We start from the raw sequence: 20,583 nt of genomic DNA, 5'->3' as shown, positions 1-20,583 counted from the left end.
ATTTCCTTCCTTTTGCTAACTTTGGGTTTAGTTTGTTCTTTTTCTAGTTCCCTGAGGTATAAAGTTAGGTTGTTGACTTTAGATCTTTCTTTTTTCATGTAAGCATGGATAGCTATAAAGTTCCTTCTTAGCTCCACTTTTACTGTCTTCTGTAAGTTTTGGTATGTGTCTTTTCATTTTCATTCATCTTGAAATATTTTTTAACTTCCCTTATGATCTCTTCTTTGATCTTTTGGTTGTTTAAAAATGTGTTGCCTAATTTCCACAATTTCGTGAATTCTCTAGTTTTCTTTCTGTTATTGATTTCTAACTTGATCTTGCTGTGATCAGATTAGATACTTTGTATGATAGCTGTCTTTTTAAATCTATTGAGACTTATTTTGTGGCCTATCCATAGTCCATCGTGGAAAATGTCCCATGTGGATTGAGAACAATGTATATTTTGGTGGTCAAAATGTAACCAATGTATATTTTGGTTATTAGGTACAATAAATGTCTATAACTGTTTTATCTTGCTATATTGAACTTTTTATTAATATATAATATCCTTTTTTGGTCTCTAACCTTTTTTGATTTAAAGTGTATTTTGTCTGATACTAGTGAGCGTAGCCATCCCTGTTCTCTTTCGGTTACTATTTACTATTTGCATGGAATATCTTTTTACATCTTTTCACTTTTTAAAAAATATTTTATTTATTAATCAGCAAGTGAGACACAGAGAGAACAAGCAGGGGGAGCAGCAGAGGAAGAAGGAGAAGCAGGCTCTCCACTGAGTAGGGAGCCCCGTATGGGGGACCCTAGGATCATGACCCAAGCCAAAGGCAGATGCTTAACCAACTGAGCCACCCAGGTGCCCCCAACTTTTCACTTTTAATCTATTTGTGTCTCAGGATCTTAAGTTTGTCTCTTGTAGATAGCATATAATCAGATCAAATGTTTTTGTTGTTGTTTTACCACTATGTTTCTCCATTAAAGTGTTTAAATCCATTTACATTTGAATTACTGATAAGGAGGGACTTAGTTCTGTCATTTTGCTCTTTGCTTTCTACATGCCTTATAGCTTTTTTGCCCCTCACTTTCTGCATTTCTGTATTTTTTTATGTTTAGTCAATTTGATGTCATGAAATGTTTAAATTTCTTAATTTATTTTGTGTATATTCTATAGCTATTTTATTTGTGGTTACCATGGGGATTACATTTAATATCCTAAAGTTACAACACTCTAATTTGAATTCACACCAACTTAGCTTCAATGACATATAAAAACTGCTCTGGCACTGTTGCTGATGTCACAAAATTACATCTTTTCTTTTCTTTTCTTTTTTTTTTTTTTTTTTACAAAATTACCTCTTTATACCTTGTGTGCCCCAAAACATAAGCTAATAATTCTCAAAATGCATTAGTCTCTTAAATTATGTAGAAAACAAGATTTGGAGTTACAAACCAAAGTTACACTAATATTACCTTTTACACTAATTTTTTTCTTGAAATATATTAGTCTCTTAAGTCATGTAAAAAACAAAAAGTACAGTTAGAAACCATTGTTTAGTACCTTTTTTGAGGTAACTTACCTGTATTGAGATCTTTATTTCTCCATGCTTCAAACTATGGTCAAGTGTCCTTCTGTTTTGCCCTGTAGGACTCTTTGAGCATATATGGTAGGTCAGGTCCAGTAGTAGTGAACTCCCTCAGCTTTTGCTTATCTGAGAATGTCTTCATTCCTCTCTGACTTTTGAAGGACAGTTTTTCTGGATATGGGATTCTCGGTAGGCAGTTATATTCTTTTAGCATTCTGAATATATTGGCCCACTGCCTTCTGGCCTCCAGAGTTTTTGATGAGAAATATACTGATAATCTTATTGGAGAATCCCTTGTATATGATGATTTGGTTCTCTCTCACTGCTTTCAAGATTCTCTCTTTAACTCCGGCTTTTGAAACTTTGATTCTATTGTGAAGGTCACTGAGTTTATCTTACTTGAAGTTAATTGAGTTTCTTGGAGGTTTGTATTCATGTCTTTCATCAAGTATGGGAAATTTTCAGCTATTATTTCATCAAATATTCTCTTGGCTCCTTTCTCTCTTACTTCTTAAGACTCACACAACGTTGGTCTCTTGATGATGTCTCATATGCCCCTTAGGCTCTGTTTACCTTTCTTCAGTCTTTTTTCTTTCTGTTTCTCAGACTTGATCATTTCTGTTATTCCTGTCTTCAAATTTGTTAATTCTTCCTTGTACCTGTTCAAATCTGCCTTTGAATCTCTCTAGTGAAGTTGTCCTTTGAGTTATTGTACTTTTAAGCTCCAAATTTGTTTTTGGTTTCTTTTTAGGTTTTCTCTCTCTTTATTGGTATTCCCATTTTGTTCATACATTGTTTTCTTTGACTTTTGCTACATCTTCCTTCAGTTCTTTGGGCATCTTTAAGACAGGTATTTTAAGTCTTTGTCTAATATATCTACCATATAGTCTTTTTCAGAGACAATTTCTCTTGATTTATTTTTTTCTTTTGACTGGGTCATAACTTCCTGTTTCTTTATATGATCTTTGATTTTTTTTAATTGAAAACTGAACATGTGAATCTAATAATGTGGTAACTCTGGAAGCCAGTTTTGCCCATATCTCGGGATTTGCTTGCATTTATTTATCTATCTATCTATCTATCTATCTATCTATCTATTCATTCATTCATTCATTCTTTTGATTGTTGCAGGCCATCACTGTGCCAGAGGTCAGCCTGAGGTATAACCTTAAGGTCTTCTCAGGTCTTTTCTAAACTTTTCTCTGAGTTTACCTGGTCACCTTCTGTTTTTCCCTATATATGCAGTTGTTTATGAATGTCCTAGTCTTTAATATCTGGCTTACAAAAGGAGGAAATGGGAAAAAAGAACAGGGGAAGAGAAGGGTGCTGGCTGTCTAAACCCCCTGGAGTCACTTCAACTGCTTTGAGAGGGGCTTGCAACAATAGAGAGAGAGGTACAGCAGCAATGGCTTCCCACATCCTTGGCAGCACATCTGTGATCAGAAGCACCAATCAGCAATCACAGCAAGGATCCCTGATATTTATAGAACAGGGTCCTTTTTGCCCTACCCTGGATCCTGCAAGCTGTGTGCAGGCTGCTCCAGGCATCCACATCTGCCTGCCTTGTGGCTGGGGCTGGGGGCTGGGTAGCTGTTCCTTTGGAAAGTGCTGAAACTGACCACACTTTATCTTCCAGGTTTTTCCTGCAAGTTTCAAGCTTTCAACAGATTCCAGAGTTCCAAAATAGTTCTATCAGACATTCTGCCAGTGTAACTATTGTCCAGGAGAGTAAATAGATTCCTGATATTTCCTCCTCTACCATCTTCCCAGAATCCTGTTTCACCCTACTGTTATGAATAAACGTTTCCCCAGGTATACAATTCTATGCAGATGGTTTTTCTCCCCAGCACTTTGAATCCTTCTAGCTTTTAATGTTTTGTTCTACTAAAAAGCCCACCATGTGTCTAATTATTGTTTCTTTGTCAGCAGTCTGTCCTTTCCAGATACTTAAGATCTTCTCTTTGTTTGCGTGCTCTGCAGATTCATCACAATTGTTCTTGGTATGGGTGTCTTTTTGTTTAGCTTGCTTGGTGGTGTTTCCCAAATTTGACCTTTGGTGTCTTTGATATCTTTGACATTTCTGGAAAATACTCAACCGTTACCTCCTATGTCCTCTTCATCATCATTCATATTACCGTCTTATGGAGCTCTAATCATGATCCTTATTCTAGTTTTCTTAGTTCACGCCGCTATAACAAATAGATTGGATGATAACATTTATTTCTCATAGTTCCAGAGATTGGAAGTCCAAGATAAGGTGTTAGCATGGTTGGGTTCTAGCGGGAGCCCACTTCATGGTTTACGGACCACTGCCTTCTTGTCCATTGTCACATGGTGAAGAAAGAGAGAGCTCTGGGCTTTTCTTATTCTTATAAGGATACTAATCCTATCATGGCTTCACCTTGATGACCTCATCTAAATTGAATTACCTTCCAAAGGCCCTACCTCCTAATACCATCATATTCAGGATTAGGGCTTCAGCATATGAATTTGGAGGGATACAAATATTCATTTGATAGCTCTGTCCTTCCTATCTTTAAATTCTGATTTACCATCTGTTTCTCTTGTTATACTCTGAATAATATTTTCAGACTTATCTTTTAGTTCACTCATTTCTCTTTAGCAGGCTATAATTTGACCTTTAGTTTCTCCATTTATTTTTTTGAATAGATGTTTGAATGTTGATAATTTGCAGTTGATTAAATCCATTTATTGTTGACAAGTGTTTTACCACAGTGAGTCAAAAATCAGCTACATAATTTGTATTTGAGAGGGATGGCTGTCTCAGAGTACCCTCTGCTCAGCATCCTCTTCCTCTTCTGTACGTGCCTAAAACACTCTTACTGTGAAAATCACACATACAAAAGTATATAAAATGCTTATATATAGCTTAAGGATTAATCATAAAATGAAGACTCATTCATAGTCCAATCAGTTTAAGAAAGAATATTACTAGTAGCTTAAAGGCCACTTGAGTGCCTTACCCAACTGCATGCCTCCCCCTTTATCTCCCCAAGAAATGAACACTATGCTGATGTTTGTAATAATCATTTCTTTGCTTTCATTTATGGTTTTACTATATAAATGTGCATTCCCAATAATATAGTATCTACTTTTTATGTTTTTGAATTTTTATAAGTTGAATCATACGACATATATTCTTCTCTACTATGCCTTTGACACAGTGTTATGTTTTTATTTATGTTGATGCATATAGCTGGAGTTCACTTTTGGTAGTAAAGTATTGTATTAATATGCCACAGTTTATCCATTTTTTTCTGTTTTAACATTTGGATTGTTTCCAGTGTCTTTGCTATTACAAATAATAATACTAAGACTATTCTTATATCTGTCTCTTGGTGCACATGAGAAAGAGTTTCTGTATGGTATTTTCTTAGCAATGGCATTGCTGGGATATAGCACATGCACAATATCAATTTTGCTGGATAATACCAAATTGTTTTCCAAAGTGACTGTACCCATTTACACTTCAACCAGCTATAGGTGAGTTATTTTTCCACAACCTCACTAACATTTGTCCATCTTAATTTTTGTCAAACTGGTATATATGATTTGGTAGCTCATGGGACTTAATTTGCGTTTCCCTGTTATCAGTGAGGTTGATCAGCTTTTCATGTGTTTATAAACTGTGTATTTTTTTTTAAGATTTCACTTATTTATGCATGAGAGGCAGACAGAGGGGAGAGAGAGAGAGAGAGAGAGAGAGAGAGAGAGAGAGGCACAGACACAGGGAGAGGGAGAAGCAGGCTCCACGCACCAGGAGTCCGACGTGGGACTCGATCCCGGGTCTCCAGGATCGCGCCCTGGGCCAAAGGCAGGCGCCAAACCGCTGCGCCACCCAGGGATCCCCTAAACCGTGTGTTTTTTAATCAATAGCATGCCTGTATGTTTTTGCCAGTTTTTCTATTAGGTGTCTTTTGCTTTTTATTGTATTTTTTGTGTATTTTTGATACTAACTTTTTGTTATTTGGATGTTACAAATACTTTCTCCCAGATAATGGCTTATCATTATTTTCTTTTTGGTGCATTTGGATAAATAGAATTTTTTAATTTGAATGTAGTGAAATTTATCAGTGTTTTACATTTAAGATTGGAATTTTGGTGTCTTTCTCAAGAGGTTTTCCCTAACTCTAAGTTATAAAGAGATTCTCCTAGTTTTTCCTCTAGGAGTTTTATATTTTTGCCTTTCAAATTTAAGTCATTATGCAATTGATTTTTGTGTACGATGTGAGATAATTCAATTTCTCTCTCTCTCTCTCTCTCTCTCTCTCTTTTTTGGAAGGCTCCATGCCAAGCATGGAGCCCAGTGCGGGACTTGAACTCACAACTCTGAGATCGAGACCTGAGCTGAGAGCAAGAGTTGGATGCTCAATTGACTGGTGCATCTAGGCGCCCCTCAATTTCATTTTCTAAAACAAAGATAGCCACTTATTTCACTGATTTATTATAAATATTCATCTTTTCAGCTCTATCGTAAATTAACGATCTATATTTTGTCTCTAGTTAGGCTATTCTATTTCATTGATTTTTTTTTCTATCTCCATACCATAATTTAGATAGTAAGTCCTGATATTTAAAAAAAATTTTTTTTTAACTTTTATTTATTTAGGATAGGCACACAGTGTAGAGAGAGAGAGGCAGAGACACAGGCAGAGGGAGAAGCAGGCTCCATGCACCGGGAGCCCAACGTGGGACTCGATCCCGGATATCCAGGACCGCGCCCTGGGCCAAAGGCAGGCGCCAAACTGCTGTGCCAGCCAGGGATCCCAGTCCTGATATTTTATAGAGCAAGAATACCTTCCTTCCTTGTGTTCTTCTAATATATTTTCTTGGCTATTCTTGGCTTTTTGATATGAATTTTAGAATCACTTTATCAATTTCCACAAATAATCTTGTTAGCATTTTTATTGAAATTAAATTGAAGAATAGATTTGGGGAGAATTGACATCTTTTAAGATATTCAGTCTTTTTTATCCAAAAACAATGTCTATCTCTACTTATTTAGTTTTCTTTCAGAAAGTTTTATGATTTTCTATATAAGGGAGTGATATAGATTTTTTTGAAAAGATTTTTGTTTGAGAAAGAGAGTAGAGACAGAGAGGGAGAGGGAGAAGCAGACTTCCTGCTGAGCAGGGAGCCTGATGTAGCTTGATCCCAGGACCCTGAGATCATGACCTGAGCCACTTAACCTACTAAGCCACCTAGGTCCCCAGGAGTGATGTATCTTTTGTTGATTTATTAGTAGGTACTTAATTTTGGGTGGGGAGGTGTGCTTTGTAAATGTCATCTTTTTAAAAAGTGTATTTTCAAAATGCTTTTTGCAGGTACACAGAAAGAATATTGATTCTTGAATATTGAATTTTAATTCAACAATCTAGCTCAATCCTTAATAATTATCTGCAAATTATTGTGAGAGCATAACAATCATATATCTGAAAATAAGAGCTTGAAAAGTTCTTTTCCAATCTGTATGTCTGTTTTCTTGTCTAACTATATTAGTTAGGATTTCTTGTATAAAGTTGAAAAGGAGGGATTATAGTGTGAAACTTTGTCTTGTTCCTGTTTTGAAAGGGAATTTTCAGGTTTATTCTATTTCTTCTTGACTTAGTTTTGGTAATCATTTTTTTTCTTTTGGCTTGTGTTTTTATGTTTGCTTTTTTTTAGAAGGGGGAGGGGCAAAAGGAGAGGGAGAGAAAGAATCTTAAGCAGGTTCCACACCCAGCGTGGTGCCCAGTGTGGGCTCGATCATGGCCTGAGCCAGCCAGAATCAAGAGTTGGATGCTTCACCACTCAGACATCTCAGTAAATTGTTGTTGTTGTTTTTTAAACAAGGACTTGTCACCTACACTTTCAAATTTACTAGCATGAAGGTATTTTAAATGTTTCATTTATGCACTCTTTTACATGTCTAAGATTATTTATGTGTTCTCTTTTATTCTTGATTAATTCTGCTAGAGGTTTGTTCATTTTAGTAGATTTTTCAAGGAACCAACTATTGGATTTGTTCATCTCTCTAATGTACATCTGTTTTCAATATTATTGATATCTGTTTTTATCCTTATTGTTTTGTTCTTCTACTCCTATTGGACCTATTCTGCTTTTCTATAAGGTCTGTAGTTGGATGCTTAGCTCATAATGTGAGGCTTTCCTTATTTTCTAACATAAGTACTTAGGGCTCTAAGTTTCCAGAAAGTGGTGTTTGGTGCTTTTGTTTTGTTTTATCCTAGGTAATTTTTTGGTTATTTTTTTCCTGACTTATATTCCTTGTGGTCAGAGAAGTTAGTCTATATAATACCTATCATTTGAAATGTATTAAGGCTGATTTTATAGCCTGGTAACAGAGAGTCAGTTTTTTTTAATTAAGATTTTAATTTATTCATTCATGAGAGACACAGAGAGAGAGGCAGAGACACAGGCAGGGGGAGAAGCAGGCTCCCTGTGGGGAACCTGATATGGGACTTGATCCCAGGATCCCAGGATCATGACCTGAACCAAAGGCAGATGTTCAACCACTGAGCCACCCAGGGGCCCCAGTTTTTAGAAATGTTCTCTGAGTATTTGAAAAGAATTTGTATTATTCAGTTCTTAGACAAATTGTTCCATATTTGATCAAGCTTGTTAATTGTTTTCACAACCTTTGTATTCTCACTGATTTATTGTCACATTTGATCCATCAAATATTTAGAGGGGTATGTTAAAAGTCTCCATTATTATTGTGTATTTGTTAATTTTTTATTTTTATTTTTTTAAAGATTGTATTTATTTATTCATGAGACACACACAGAGAGAGGCAGAGACATAGGCAGAGAGAGAAGCAAGCTCCCCATGGGTACCCAATGTGAGACTTGATCCCAGGTCCTCAGGATCCCTGAGCCACACACAGGTGGCTCAACTGCTGAGCAACCGAAGAGTCCCTATTTGTTAATTTTTAAAATAGTTCTGACCATTTTTGCCTCGTGTATTTTGAGCCTATGCTTTATAGGTATACAAGTTTAGAATTGTTACTGTTCCATGTTAAGTGACCTGTCTCCATGTAGTGATTATACTAACCTCTTTAACATGCATCCTTAATAATGTGAAGAAATTAATTGATATCCACAGCCTCCTCCCCAGCAATATAAGAACCTTAGAGATGCTTTAATGCCATTACCTGTTATTATTTTCTTTTTGTTTGAGTCTTTATTTCACTATCTTTCTTAAGTGACAATTTTATGCAGCATAGAATTCTGCATTGTCAGGTAGTTATCATCACCTACCTTCCATATTCCACTGCTGTTGAGGATTTAGCCATCTCTCAAATTTGCATGCCTTTGATTTATTTTTATGTTTATTTTTATTTTATTTTATTTTTTTTGAATTAGCCAGTGAAGCCATCTGGGTCTGTAAGTTTTTGTTGGAGTTGTTTTAAACTACAACTTTAACTCTCTAAGCTATAAGACAACTCAGGTTATTCCCAAATGGGCTTTTGTATTTGTGTTTCAATGAATTTGTCCATTTTACCTAAGTTGTCATATTTCCAGCCATAAAGTTATTTATAATAAGACTTTCTGAGCCATCAGATATCTGTAGGATCTGCAGTGATGCTCCTTTTCATTCCCAGGGTTGGTAGTTCATGTTTATTGACTTTTCTTCTTGATCAGTGTGGCTAGAGACTTACACTTTTATTGATCTATTGAAATGACCAGCCTTTAGTTTAATTGATATATTCTTTATTGTTTTCTGCTTCAATGTCATTGATTCTGCTCTTTATAATTACCATTTTCTTCCTTTTGCTTAAGGTTTATTTGCTCATTGTTGTCTGGTTTCTTCAGGTGAAAGCTTAGATCACTGATTTGAGACTTTTCTTCTTTTCTAATATAAACACTTAGTATGATTAATTTCTTTCTCAGATCTCTTTTAACTGAGTTCCACAAATTATAGCTTATTTAAATGTATTTTCATTATCATTCAACTAAAATATTTTCTATTTTCCCTTATAATTTCTTCTTTGGCCCATAGATTATTTATAAAGGTTTTGTTGAATTTTGACACATTTGAGGATTTTCCAGATATTTTTCTGTTAAGGCATTCTAATTTAATTCCTTTGTGGTTACAGGACATATTTTGTGTAAATTCAATGATTTGGAATTTTTTGAGGTTTGCTTTATGGCCCACAGTATGGTCTCTCTTGGTGAGTGTTCCAGATATATTTGAAAGGAATGTGTTATCTGGTTGTTGGACTGGAGTCTTCTGTAAATGCCAGTTAGATTAAAGTTTTGATCTTCTATATACTTATTGTTTTTTTCTATTAGGTTTTTTTTTTTAGATTTTTATTTATTCACGAGAGACACATAGAGAGAGAGGCAGAGACACAGGCAGAAGGAGAAGCAGGCTCCCTGTGGGGAGCCTGATGTGGGACTCTGGGATCACACCCTGAAAAGGCAGATGCTCAACTACTGAGCCACCCAGGCATCCCAGTTTTTTGTTTTGTTTTGTTTTTTATTACTGAAAGAATAGTGTTAAAGTCTCTAACTATAATCTTGGTTTGTATTTTACTTCTTTCAGTTTTATTAGATTTGCTTTATGAATTTTGAAGCTCCATTGTGTAAGTGCAAACACAACTAGGATTTCTATGTCTTCTTGGTGAATTAATATTCCTGGTAATATTCCTTGGTGAATTAATGTCCTGGTAATATCCCTTCTTCTGATATTTACTTTGTTTGCTATAATAAAATATTCCGGATTTCTTCTGATTATTGTTTGCATGGTATATCTTTTTCCATTCTTTTTCTTCTAATCTGTCTTTGCTTGTATATTCAAAGTGGCTATTTTATATGCAGCATATAGTGGAGTGTTGTTTTTTTAATTTAATTGAAGATTCTCTGTTTTTTGATTGATATGGTTAGATCACTTGTATTTAATGTAATTATTAATGTGGCTGGATTTAAGACTACCATTTTGCTAGTTATTTGTTCCATCTGATCATTGTTCATTTTTCCACTATTCTGCCTGCTTTTGGATTGACTTATTTATTATCCCACTTTATCTTCACTATTGGCTTATTATATGTACCACTCTAAATTATTTTTAGTGGTTTCACTAAGGTAAACAATATATATCTTTACTTTATCAAAGGCTACCTTCAAACAGTATTACAGCTACAGCACCTCACATATAGTTAAGAACTCTAGGGATGCCTGGGTGGCTCAGCAGTTGAGAGTCTGCCTTTGGCTCAGGGCGTGATTCCAGGGTCCTGGGATCAAGTCCTGCATCGGGCTCCCTGTGAAGAGCCTGCTTCTCCCTCTGCCTGTGTCTCTGCCCCTCTCTCTGTGTCTCTCATGATAAATAAACAAAATCTTAAAAAAAAAAGAACTCTACCAATGCATACCTAAAATTTCTCCCTCCTCCCCCTTTTTTTGCTGTTGTACATTTTACTTTTATATATTCTATAAATGCAATACTTTGCCATTTTTGCTTTGGATAGTCAGATATTTTTTAGAGTGATTTAAAAGGACAAATATATTTTATTTACTTCCATTTTAACCATTTCCGGAGCTTTTCTTTTTATAGATCCAAGTTTCTGTTTAGGATTATATTCCTTTTGCCTAAAGAACTTTTTTTTAAGTGTTTCTTAAAGTATGAGTCTGCTGGTGATGAATCCTTTCACTTTTTGTTTGTCAGAGAAGAGTATTTTGCTTTCAGTTTTTTAATAACTAGTTATCTTGGTTATAGAATTCTGGCTTGACAGGTTTTATTTATTTTATTTTAGCATTTTAAAAACCATTTTTAATGGCTTGAATAATCTCTGATAAGTCTGCCCTAATTCTTATCTTCATTCTTCTGAGTAATGTATCTTTATCTGCTTTATCACAGTTTTGCTTCATCATTGCTTTTCAGTGGTTTAAGTATGCTGTGTTTAGATGTGAGGGTGTTTTGGATGGGAGGGGGAGGCATTTATCCTGCTTGGTGTTCTCTGAGCTTCCTGGATCTATGACTTAATATCTTTTATGAATTTGGGCACATTCTAAACTGTTACCTCTTCAAATATTTCTTCTGCCCCATTCTCCTTTGTTTCTGGAATTCTGGTTACACATGTATTAAACTATTTTCTGTTGTCCTATAGCTCTTGCATACTTTGTCTCACTTTTTTTTTTTTTCTGTGTTTCTGTTAGAGTAATTTCTACCGACCTATTCAAGTTTATGATTCTTTCCTTGGCTGCATCAAATGTTCTGATAAGTCTGTTGAAAACTTTCTTCATCTTGATTACTGTTTTGTTTTGTTTTAATTTCTAACATTTCCATTTGACACTATGTTACGGTTTCCACCTCTCAGCTGAAATTACTCATTTGTTCAGAAATACTATCCATCCTTTCCACTAGAGCCTTTAACAGGTTAGTGATATTTATTTTAACTTCCAGTCTCATAGTTCCAATTTTTGGGTCATCTCTGAATCTTGTTTTTTATGCTTTGTCCCTTGATAGTGGGATTGTATTGTTGTTGCTTTTTAGTGTGTCATATAATTTTTGATTGAATGCTGGACGATTTGTGTAGGACTGAGGTAAAATAGTATTTATGTCTGAAAATGGGAAAACTTCTTTGGCTAAACTGACAATGTAGGGGGATGGAGTCCATCTAGTCAGTTGTTGAATTGGGTTTCGATTTTGTTGCCTTCAGAACACCACTGGCTTCAAATTCCTCTATTGTTCTTGTGTGCTTAGGGTGGAGGGCCAGAGTGTTTCTCTGTGTTCCTAATCCACCCGTATTTTTCATCCTTCTCTATGTATCTAAACCCCAAGAGGATACCTCCACACTCTTGCCCACCACACCTTTGGTGGTTAACTGCTATGAACGTTACTTGGTGCTTACTTGCCTGGTGGTGGTGGGGTCAAGAGAAGTTTTCTGTTGTCCTAGTCTTGCCTCAATCTTAGGCAGGCTGTGTGTCTGGCTCTTGGGGTTGGAGCTTTCAGTTATATTGCTTCTTAACATCTTGTAGTCACTTCTCCCTTGGATCCTTACAGGGTTTGTGTAGAAAAAAGCTTCCTTGCCCTTTTCTCACAGTAGTGGACCTCTGGTGGTATTGGTTTAGGATCCTGAGCCAGGACCAAGTATGAGTGGGTTTATTTCTGGACTTGCTATCCTGTTCCATCGATATATCTGTCTATTTGTTAATCTTGACACCAATACCACACTGTCTTGATTATTATAGCATTATAATAAATCTTGAAGTCAGATAGTGTAAATTCTGCAACTTTGTTAATCATTTTTAAGTTGAGTTTGGTCCCTTACTGAGTTTTCCAACCAGTATATCATTTTCTACTAACCAAAAAAAAGAAAAAGAAAAAAAGAGGTCTCAGTGGTTGAAGCATCTGCCTTCCACTCAGGTTGTGATCCCAGAGTCCCGGCATCCAGTCCCGCATTGGGCTCCCCACAGGGAGCTTACTTCTCCCTCTGCCTATGTCTCTGCCTTTCTCTCTCTGTGTCTCTCATGAATAAATAAAATCTTAAAAAAAAGAAATCCTGTTGAAAGTTTGATTGGAATTGCATTACATTTATAGATCAAGTTGGCGAAGAAATGACCTCTTAATAATATTGAATCTTCTCAATATCTATAAATATAGCAGCTCTCTCAGTTTATTTAAATCTTAAGTATTTTATCTCAGAAATGCTTTATAGGTTTTTGGGTACTGATTTTGTACATTTTTTGTCAACTGTGTTCTTAAATATTTCTTATTTTTTACGTCAACACAAATGGTCTTTTTTTCATTTTTTTCAATTTCTAATTGCTTGTCGCTAGTATTTTATATATTGATAAGTTAATTGTGTAGTCTGCAACATTTCTTTTTTTTTTAATTTTTATTTATTTATGATAGTCACAGAGAGAGAGAGAGAGAGAGAGGCAGAGACACAGGCAGAGACACAGGCAGAGGGAGAAGCAGGCTCCATGCACCGGGAGCCCGACGTGGGATTCGATCCCGGGTCTCCAGGATCGTGCCCTGGGCCAAAGGCAGGCGCTAAACTGCTGCGCCACCCAGGGATCCCAGTCTGCAACATTTCTATACTCACTTATTCTAAGAGTATTTTTGTGGATTCCATAGATTTTCTATGGAGATGATCATGTCATGAGATAATCTGAGTATATTTCATGATTTCATTTTATCCACTTTGTTGGCTTACTAACTGTAATTATTTGTCGTATGATTTTGGTGGTTGCCTTAGGGTTTATGGTATGTCTTTAACACTTCACAGTTCACCTTCAAGTGACATTCTACTGCTTCACAGATACAGTGTAAAAACTGTCAGCAATATCCTTCCATTTCTCTTCTCCCAGGCTTTGTGTTATTGTTGTCATACATTTTGCTTCTACATATATTATAAACACCACCATAGATTTTTTTTGCTTTATATAGTTGAATACATATTTTATTAGCTCTGGATTTTAATAGGTATTTGCTCTGTATTATTCATCATTTCTGGGTGTTTTGTAGCAGGAGATTTTTCAGACTATCTACTCTGCCATTCTACTAGACCACTAGTAGATTGTGAACAGGCCTCGAAGAAAGATACTAATTGATATATGAAGGCACAAGGATATCAATATGCTGAAACCAGCCCTGTTAGCCGCACAATGGCCAGTTATTTACCCTACAAAGCTAGACTCTTTCATAAGTACACTGGGGATAATACATTTGACTGTATCAATAACCTTTCTTTCTAGAGACCCCAATTATATCTTTTGATACTTCAGTTATAATTTCCCTATATGTTTTTTTATAATATTATTCCTTAGACATTCCACATAAGCAAGTCTTGCCTACAATACTGTAAGCTCCTCAGAGGTGGTAAATGTATTTCAAAGTTCTCTGGTACTCTCACAATGCTAAGCCTGGTATGTGATAGGTGCCTTCTGGGGTTAGTGGCTTATGAATATACAGAGAGGAATGGATGAAATAATGTAAATAGTCATAAATTTAAGGTTCTGGGATTTTAAAAACTCTTAAGTACCCAAAAAAAACCCCCAACAAAACCCCATATACAAGTCCCAGTGATCATAAATGAAGTCACCCAAATTGTGTTTAGGGCCACGCCTTTCTCTATGTTGCAGAACTTGTAAATCATACTTCTTTAACAAGTTGGCTTACAGTCTAATATGGTAAGTATTCTTGGCCTAGTCTCATATCCAGAGTTGAAAAGGTATTGTGTTAGCATGCCCCTCTCATTGTTTCAGGAGAGTCAGAATCCATTCCAATTTTTTTTCCCTATTGTTCTACCATTTATATGTATGTCTACAGCATGCAAAGAGTAGTAGGACACAAAGAAGTATGAGATGTCATTGCTCCTGTCAAGCGGCTCACTGTGACACTGATGCATCAAAAGTATAAAGCCTCTGTAGTCACATTAATCCATTTTCTTTCATTATTTTTCTAGCTGAAATGCCAACCAAGTCAACATGTTCACTTCCTTTTGCCACTCACTATAAGTACACACTCTACCCAGATCATTTTCTTTAACTCAAAATTCTGTTCTTTCTGTCTCAGGCTCCTTAACTGAGATTCCTAATCCACCTTTCATGTGGTAGATGAATTCATCATAGTGGGGTCCTTAAATATTGATTTATCAGGGCTTTGAACAGTTGAGTTCAGCTATAGGCTGAAGAGCAAATAAAAGGGAAAGAATGAAATACACTCTATGCTTGTAAGACTCAAAAGGAAATCTGCCCCCTCCTCTCTTCCTTAATGAGAGTGTCTCGGTTCAGGATTTCATCACCATTTACTGGAACTGTTGCAGAAGTCTCTAACTTAGCTTCCTGCCTCTAGACCGTCTTGACTACGGTTTATTCTTCACATTATTTAGAAGAGTAATCTTTCCACCATGCAGGTCCAGTAGTGTCCCTCTGGCCCAGAGACCCTCAGTGGCTCCCTACTGCTCCGAAGAAAATCAAGTCTTTCTTAGTAAAAAACATTCAAATAACATCAACCATGTGTAATAAGTAACAGGGATATTAATTCAAGCGTATATACTAGGGAATTTTATACATTTATTTACACAGTTACACACTATTTGGTAAAATCAATTTGGCAAAAGTGACTTAGCCCAAAAGAAATTAAGAAGTTAGTCAAAGTAATGATTTGATTGATAAAGAATATCCCCAGAAGCATTTATACCAATTTTTTTAGACTCTGAGAAGTTTTCCCTTGCCCTTTTTGCTCTATTTAGTTTATTTTTATCCAGTTATTCCTACTTTTTAGAACATCAGACATTTTGAAACAACCTAACTATCCAGATGACACAGTTCTAGCAATAAGGAACTTTTAAACAAGTTGTAAATATTGTAAAATGTATTTATAAAATATTATAAAATGTAAAATGGTATGCACAAATATTATATATGGTGACTCTATAGTCCTAAAAATTCCAATTTGCAAAATTTATAAAATCATGTAAACATTGCCAAACAAGATCAGCTCTAATTAGTTAAAAATGAATCTGAAAAAAAAAAAACCCAAATTCTATATCTTTTTTGAGCTACTTCTTTTATAGTTTTATTTGCTTTTTACACAGGCAATTTCAATTATGACAGAAAAATAAGAAAAGGTTGACAACTACACACACACACACACACAGACACACACACACACACACCATAGTATCTCCCTACTGAATGATAGCTACTTCTAGATCTTCTAGTAAAAACTGAGTAATATGATGCATATTATTTGAAAGCAACTGCATTTATTTATGCAGTCCTCCACTATTGAACATTTAGGTTGATTTCCATAAATGCCATATTTTGTGCATTTAAGTTTTTATTTTTGTTGCTATAAGTAGCAGCATAAAACAATAATAACTAGATAAAACTGATCTGAAATAAAAAATGAAGAGTTTGAGCAAAACTCCCCAGAATTCTGAAAAATGGCTTTTAAAATGTTTAAAGACCCAAAAATTGTAAAGCCACCCCAACTGTACTAAACACCCTGTATAACGAAATCCAAGTTGGTAAGGTATACTTATCTTCAAACAAATCCTCATCCACTCCAGCTGCTTTTGGAAAATCATCTGCAGCCTTTCAGGGTGTGAGGATCTTTAAGCAGTAAATTACTTCTTGCCTAAAATGATTGGTTTCCCCTCCAAATAATGCCTTTTTACTAAGAACAAATAACAGCAATTTTCTGTGTCTGTTAGCACTGTAAACTAGCAGGAACATATCTGAGACTATATATTCTTTGTTCCACTGGTGATAAGGAAGGGGCTTCTCTCTATAATTTCTGATCAGGATCATAGTACCAGGTAGCAAATTGGATAATTTGTATCCACTTCCCTTCCAAGCTCATTTAAAAACATTAGGCACAGACTATTCTGTTAGCCCTCTGTTCCTCTTTACCCTAATACTACATTGTCTTGAGTACTGTAACCTTATGATAAGTCTCAAAATCAGAAGTGTTATTTCTCCAACTTAGAGAACGTTGTTTTTCAAAGTTGTTTGGGCTATACCAGGTCTTAATGCATTTCCAAGCAAATTTTGGAATCATTTTTTAAATTTTTGCATGAAAGCCTACTGAAATTTTGACTTGGGGGTTGGAATCGTTACCTAATTGATTTGTCCAGTCCGTGAGGTATGTGTCTCCATTTGTTTAGGTCTGCTTTAATTTCTCTCAGCAGTGGTTTGTGGTTTTGAGTGCATCGGTCTTTCTCATCTTTTGTCAGTTTATCCATAAGCGGTTCATACTTTTTGATGCTATTGCAAGTGATGTATATATTTTTAAATTTCAATTTCCAATTGCTTATTGCTAATGTAGAGAAATATAATCAGACTGATGATATTTTGGCTACAGCAACCAACACTTCTATGAACATTTGATGTTCAAAGTAGGTGTAAGAGCAATTTGGTTAAGATCATCTTTTCAACAAATAGTGATGGAACAATTGGATATCCCTACGCAAAAAAAACCTGAAACCAAGCAAATATGGAACTTTCAATCCATACTTTACATTATATAAAAAATTAACTCAAAATGAATCAGACATAAACGTAAAGCCTTAGCGCTATGAAAACTCTACAAGAAAACCTTTGCGACCTTAAGTTAGGCAAAGATTTCTAAAGATGACACTGAAAACATAATACCTAAGAGAAATAAACTGAACTTCATCAAAATTAAAACTTTCTGTTCATCAGACACTGTTAAGAGAATGAAAAGACAAGCCACAGACTCTGAGAAAATGTTTCCAAATTATATCTGATAAAGGTCTTGTATATAAAATACATAAAGAACTCTCCAAACTCAATAATAATTCAACAACTCAATTTTTAAAGGGCAAAAGTTTTAACCACGCACTTTACCAAAGAATACTGATGGCAAATAAGCACATGAAAAGATGCTCAACATCATTGGTTATTAGAGAAATGCAAGTTAAAAACTATGAGAAAAAAATATGACAGTCCACTACACACCTATTAGAATGGGTACAACTGAAGAGACTGACCAACCACACACACACACACACACACACACACACACACACTTTGGTAAATGTGTGAGGCGATGAATGTGGTAATCATGTCACAAGATGTACATATATCAAATCCTCATGTTGTACATATTGTACATCTTAAGCTTATATGTCAATTATATCTCAAAAAGGTGGAAAACTTTTTTCAAGGATAAAAAAAAGACTGATCCTACCAAGTGCTGATAAAGATGTGGAGAAACTAGAACTCACCCCCTGCTGGTGGGAATGTAAAAATTAAACACATACATGTCATATGATTCAGCCATCCTGCTCCCATTTTCTCTACCCAAAAGACATGAAAGCCTGTGTCCACACAAAACCGATTAGTGAATGTTCATAACAGCTTTCGATGTAACAGCCCAAACCAGAAACAACCCAGATGTCTAGTAACAACCGAGTGGATAAACCAACAGTATGGTACCCATGGAATGAAATACTTCTCAGCAATAATAAAGAACAAGCTATTGACACAAATTAGAAGATGAAGGGGGAATTCTCAGAACAGTAACTGTGCATAAAAGTAGCCAGACAATAAAAGAGTACATATTGTATGGCTTCATTTATATAACATTCTAGAAATGGCAACAAGTCAAAGTGACTAAAAGCCCGTGGTGGTGGCCTGGGGGGGAAAGCGTTGGGCGTTGGGTGGGAGGCAAAGGTTATGGAAGACAAGAGGAGACATTTGGTGGTGATGTTTATATTTACCTTCTTGATCACGATGGTTCCTGAGTGTATACATTTATCTCTAAACTTATCATGTAATTAAATGTATGAAGTTTATTATCTATTCTATGTCACCAAACCTGCCCCAGAAACACCGAGAAACAGCGGGAGCTGCAGAAAGGCAGCAGTACCATTGTGAGGTCAAACATGAGGGTATGTCAATGAACTTTGGAGCTCTTACCTGCAGTGCCCTCTGCACTTGTGGGGCCCTGACTAACGCTGCATCTCACTTTCTCACTGTGCTGGGAGCACTGCCCCAGTCTCCTGGCTATTCTGCACACTGGCTAGGGAGATGAAAGGATGAGAGATCTCCCTAGGAACCGTAGGGAAAAAAAAAAAAAAAAAAGGAACTGTAGGGAGATGAGATGGTGACCAGGTCACCAACAGCAGTCAGGGAAAAAAAAAAAGACTGATTCTACCCAAGTGCTGACAAAGATGTGGAGGAACTAGAACTCACCCTCTGCTGAGTTTTCTCAGTTGTGGGAGAAAATCCATAGTCTCGAGAAAATAAAACTTCATGAAACTCTGCAGGGCTGCAGGATTCACACCAAGCCAGCTGGTGGCAGATGTGGATGGATGGGTCTGATCAAGTGCTAGGTATTAGGTGGATAGATCCACGGGACTGAATGCAAATTATTGGGAGTCTTGCCTTAACACACACAGACACAGACACACAGAAATCACTGAGTAAACTAACTCTTGGAGACTCTATGGATGGCCTTTCATGGGGCCCTGGCTTATATGCATGTGCATTCATGCATTTTTCTGGGGAGAGGGTTCCTAGCTTTCTGCAGAGCCTCAGAGGGCTGGCTCCCTGTTAAAGCCGGATCTATTCTTTCTCCTCCCTCCTCTCCAGCTCCCCGGGATGAAAACCTATGCGTCACTCACTGGGTTCTTCCTGCCGAGATTACACCTCCGCGCCCTACGTCCGTGTGGGGTACTCCAAGCCATCACCGACTATTTCTTCCCCTCGCCCGAGTGCCCGCGCTGCAGGCCGCCCCACCGCGCCCGCGCCCGCGCCCTTCCCGGGTTTCCTGCCGCTGAAGACCTCGGGGCTGTTTGCAGGTCGCTCCGGGGGGCCAGCTGCCCAACACGCGGCCACCCCGTCCTGCGCCCCCTCCCCCTGCAGACCCCGCTGCTAACCTCCGCCTCGGGGATGTGGGAAGCCTGCGCGTTCAGAGCCCGGCCCCGGGCGGCCGCGAGCGGGGCGGGTCGGCTCGGGGCGCTGCCCTCCCGCGCCCGCCTGCACGTGTCCCCGCGCCCTCCCGCCGGGGGGCGCCGCCTCTCCCTACCCGGCGTCGCGGGCCGGAGCGGCGGCAGCAGCAGCAGCAGCAGCGCGGGGAGCGCGGGGAGCCGGCGGCCCCGGAGCGGCGGCCCCGTCCGCCCCGTCCGCCCCGTCCGCGCCATCCGCCCCGTCGGCCCCGTCGGCCCCGCGCAGATGCCCGAGCGCCGCGGACGCGGTGGCGGGCGCCGCTCCCGGGACCGGCCGCCCCGCGAGGCGCATTCGCTTTCGCTTTTGCTTTAGCCCCCGGAGGGCCGGGGAGAGGTGAGCGGCGGTGACAGATCCGTGACTCAGCATCCCCACCCCCCACCCCCACCCCTGGAAGCGGCCGCCGCGCCCCCGCGCCCCCGCGCAGAGACCCGACTCCGCGGCCCCGGGGGGGGGGGGGGGGGGCGCCCGCACCTGAGTCGAGCCGCGCCCGCGCGCTCCTCCCCGCCGCTCCTCCAGGCCGCGGTCGCTCCGACCTCGCTGTGCAGGTGTCCCCGCGCCGCCGG

General features: G+C 37.9%; 1 protein-coding gene across 2 annotated transcripts in view; it reads right to left on the bottom strand.

Annotated features, from left to right (window-relative positions):
* IL15RA (interleukin 15 receptor subunit alpha) overlaps positions 1–20,287 on the bottom strand; it is a 51,634-nt gene extending 31,347 nt beyond the window's left edge. The window contains exon 1 of one of the 2 annotated variants that reach the window (XM_049101232.1): positions 20,100–20,287. In XM_049101232.1, coding sequence (XP_048957189.1) covers positions 20,100–20,214 — 115 coding nt within the window. In that variant the 5' untranslated portion in view covers positions 20,215–20,287. The remainder of the gene's footprint in view (positions 1–20,099) is intronic. The other variant, XM_049101225.1, reaches the window with a different exon arrangement.
* Between the last annotated feature and the right edge of the window lie 296 nt (positions 20,288–20,583).

This window comes from Canis lupus, chromosome 2, assembly GCF_003254725.2.
Source record: "Canis lupus dingo isolate Sandy chromosome 2, ASM325472v2, whole genome shotgun sequence".
NCBI lineage: Eukaryota > Metazoa > Chordata > Mammalia > Carnivora > Canidae > Canis > Canis lupus.
Note: the sequence above shows the minus strand (reverse complement) of the source record. Positions and strands in the feature narration are given on the sequence as shown.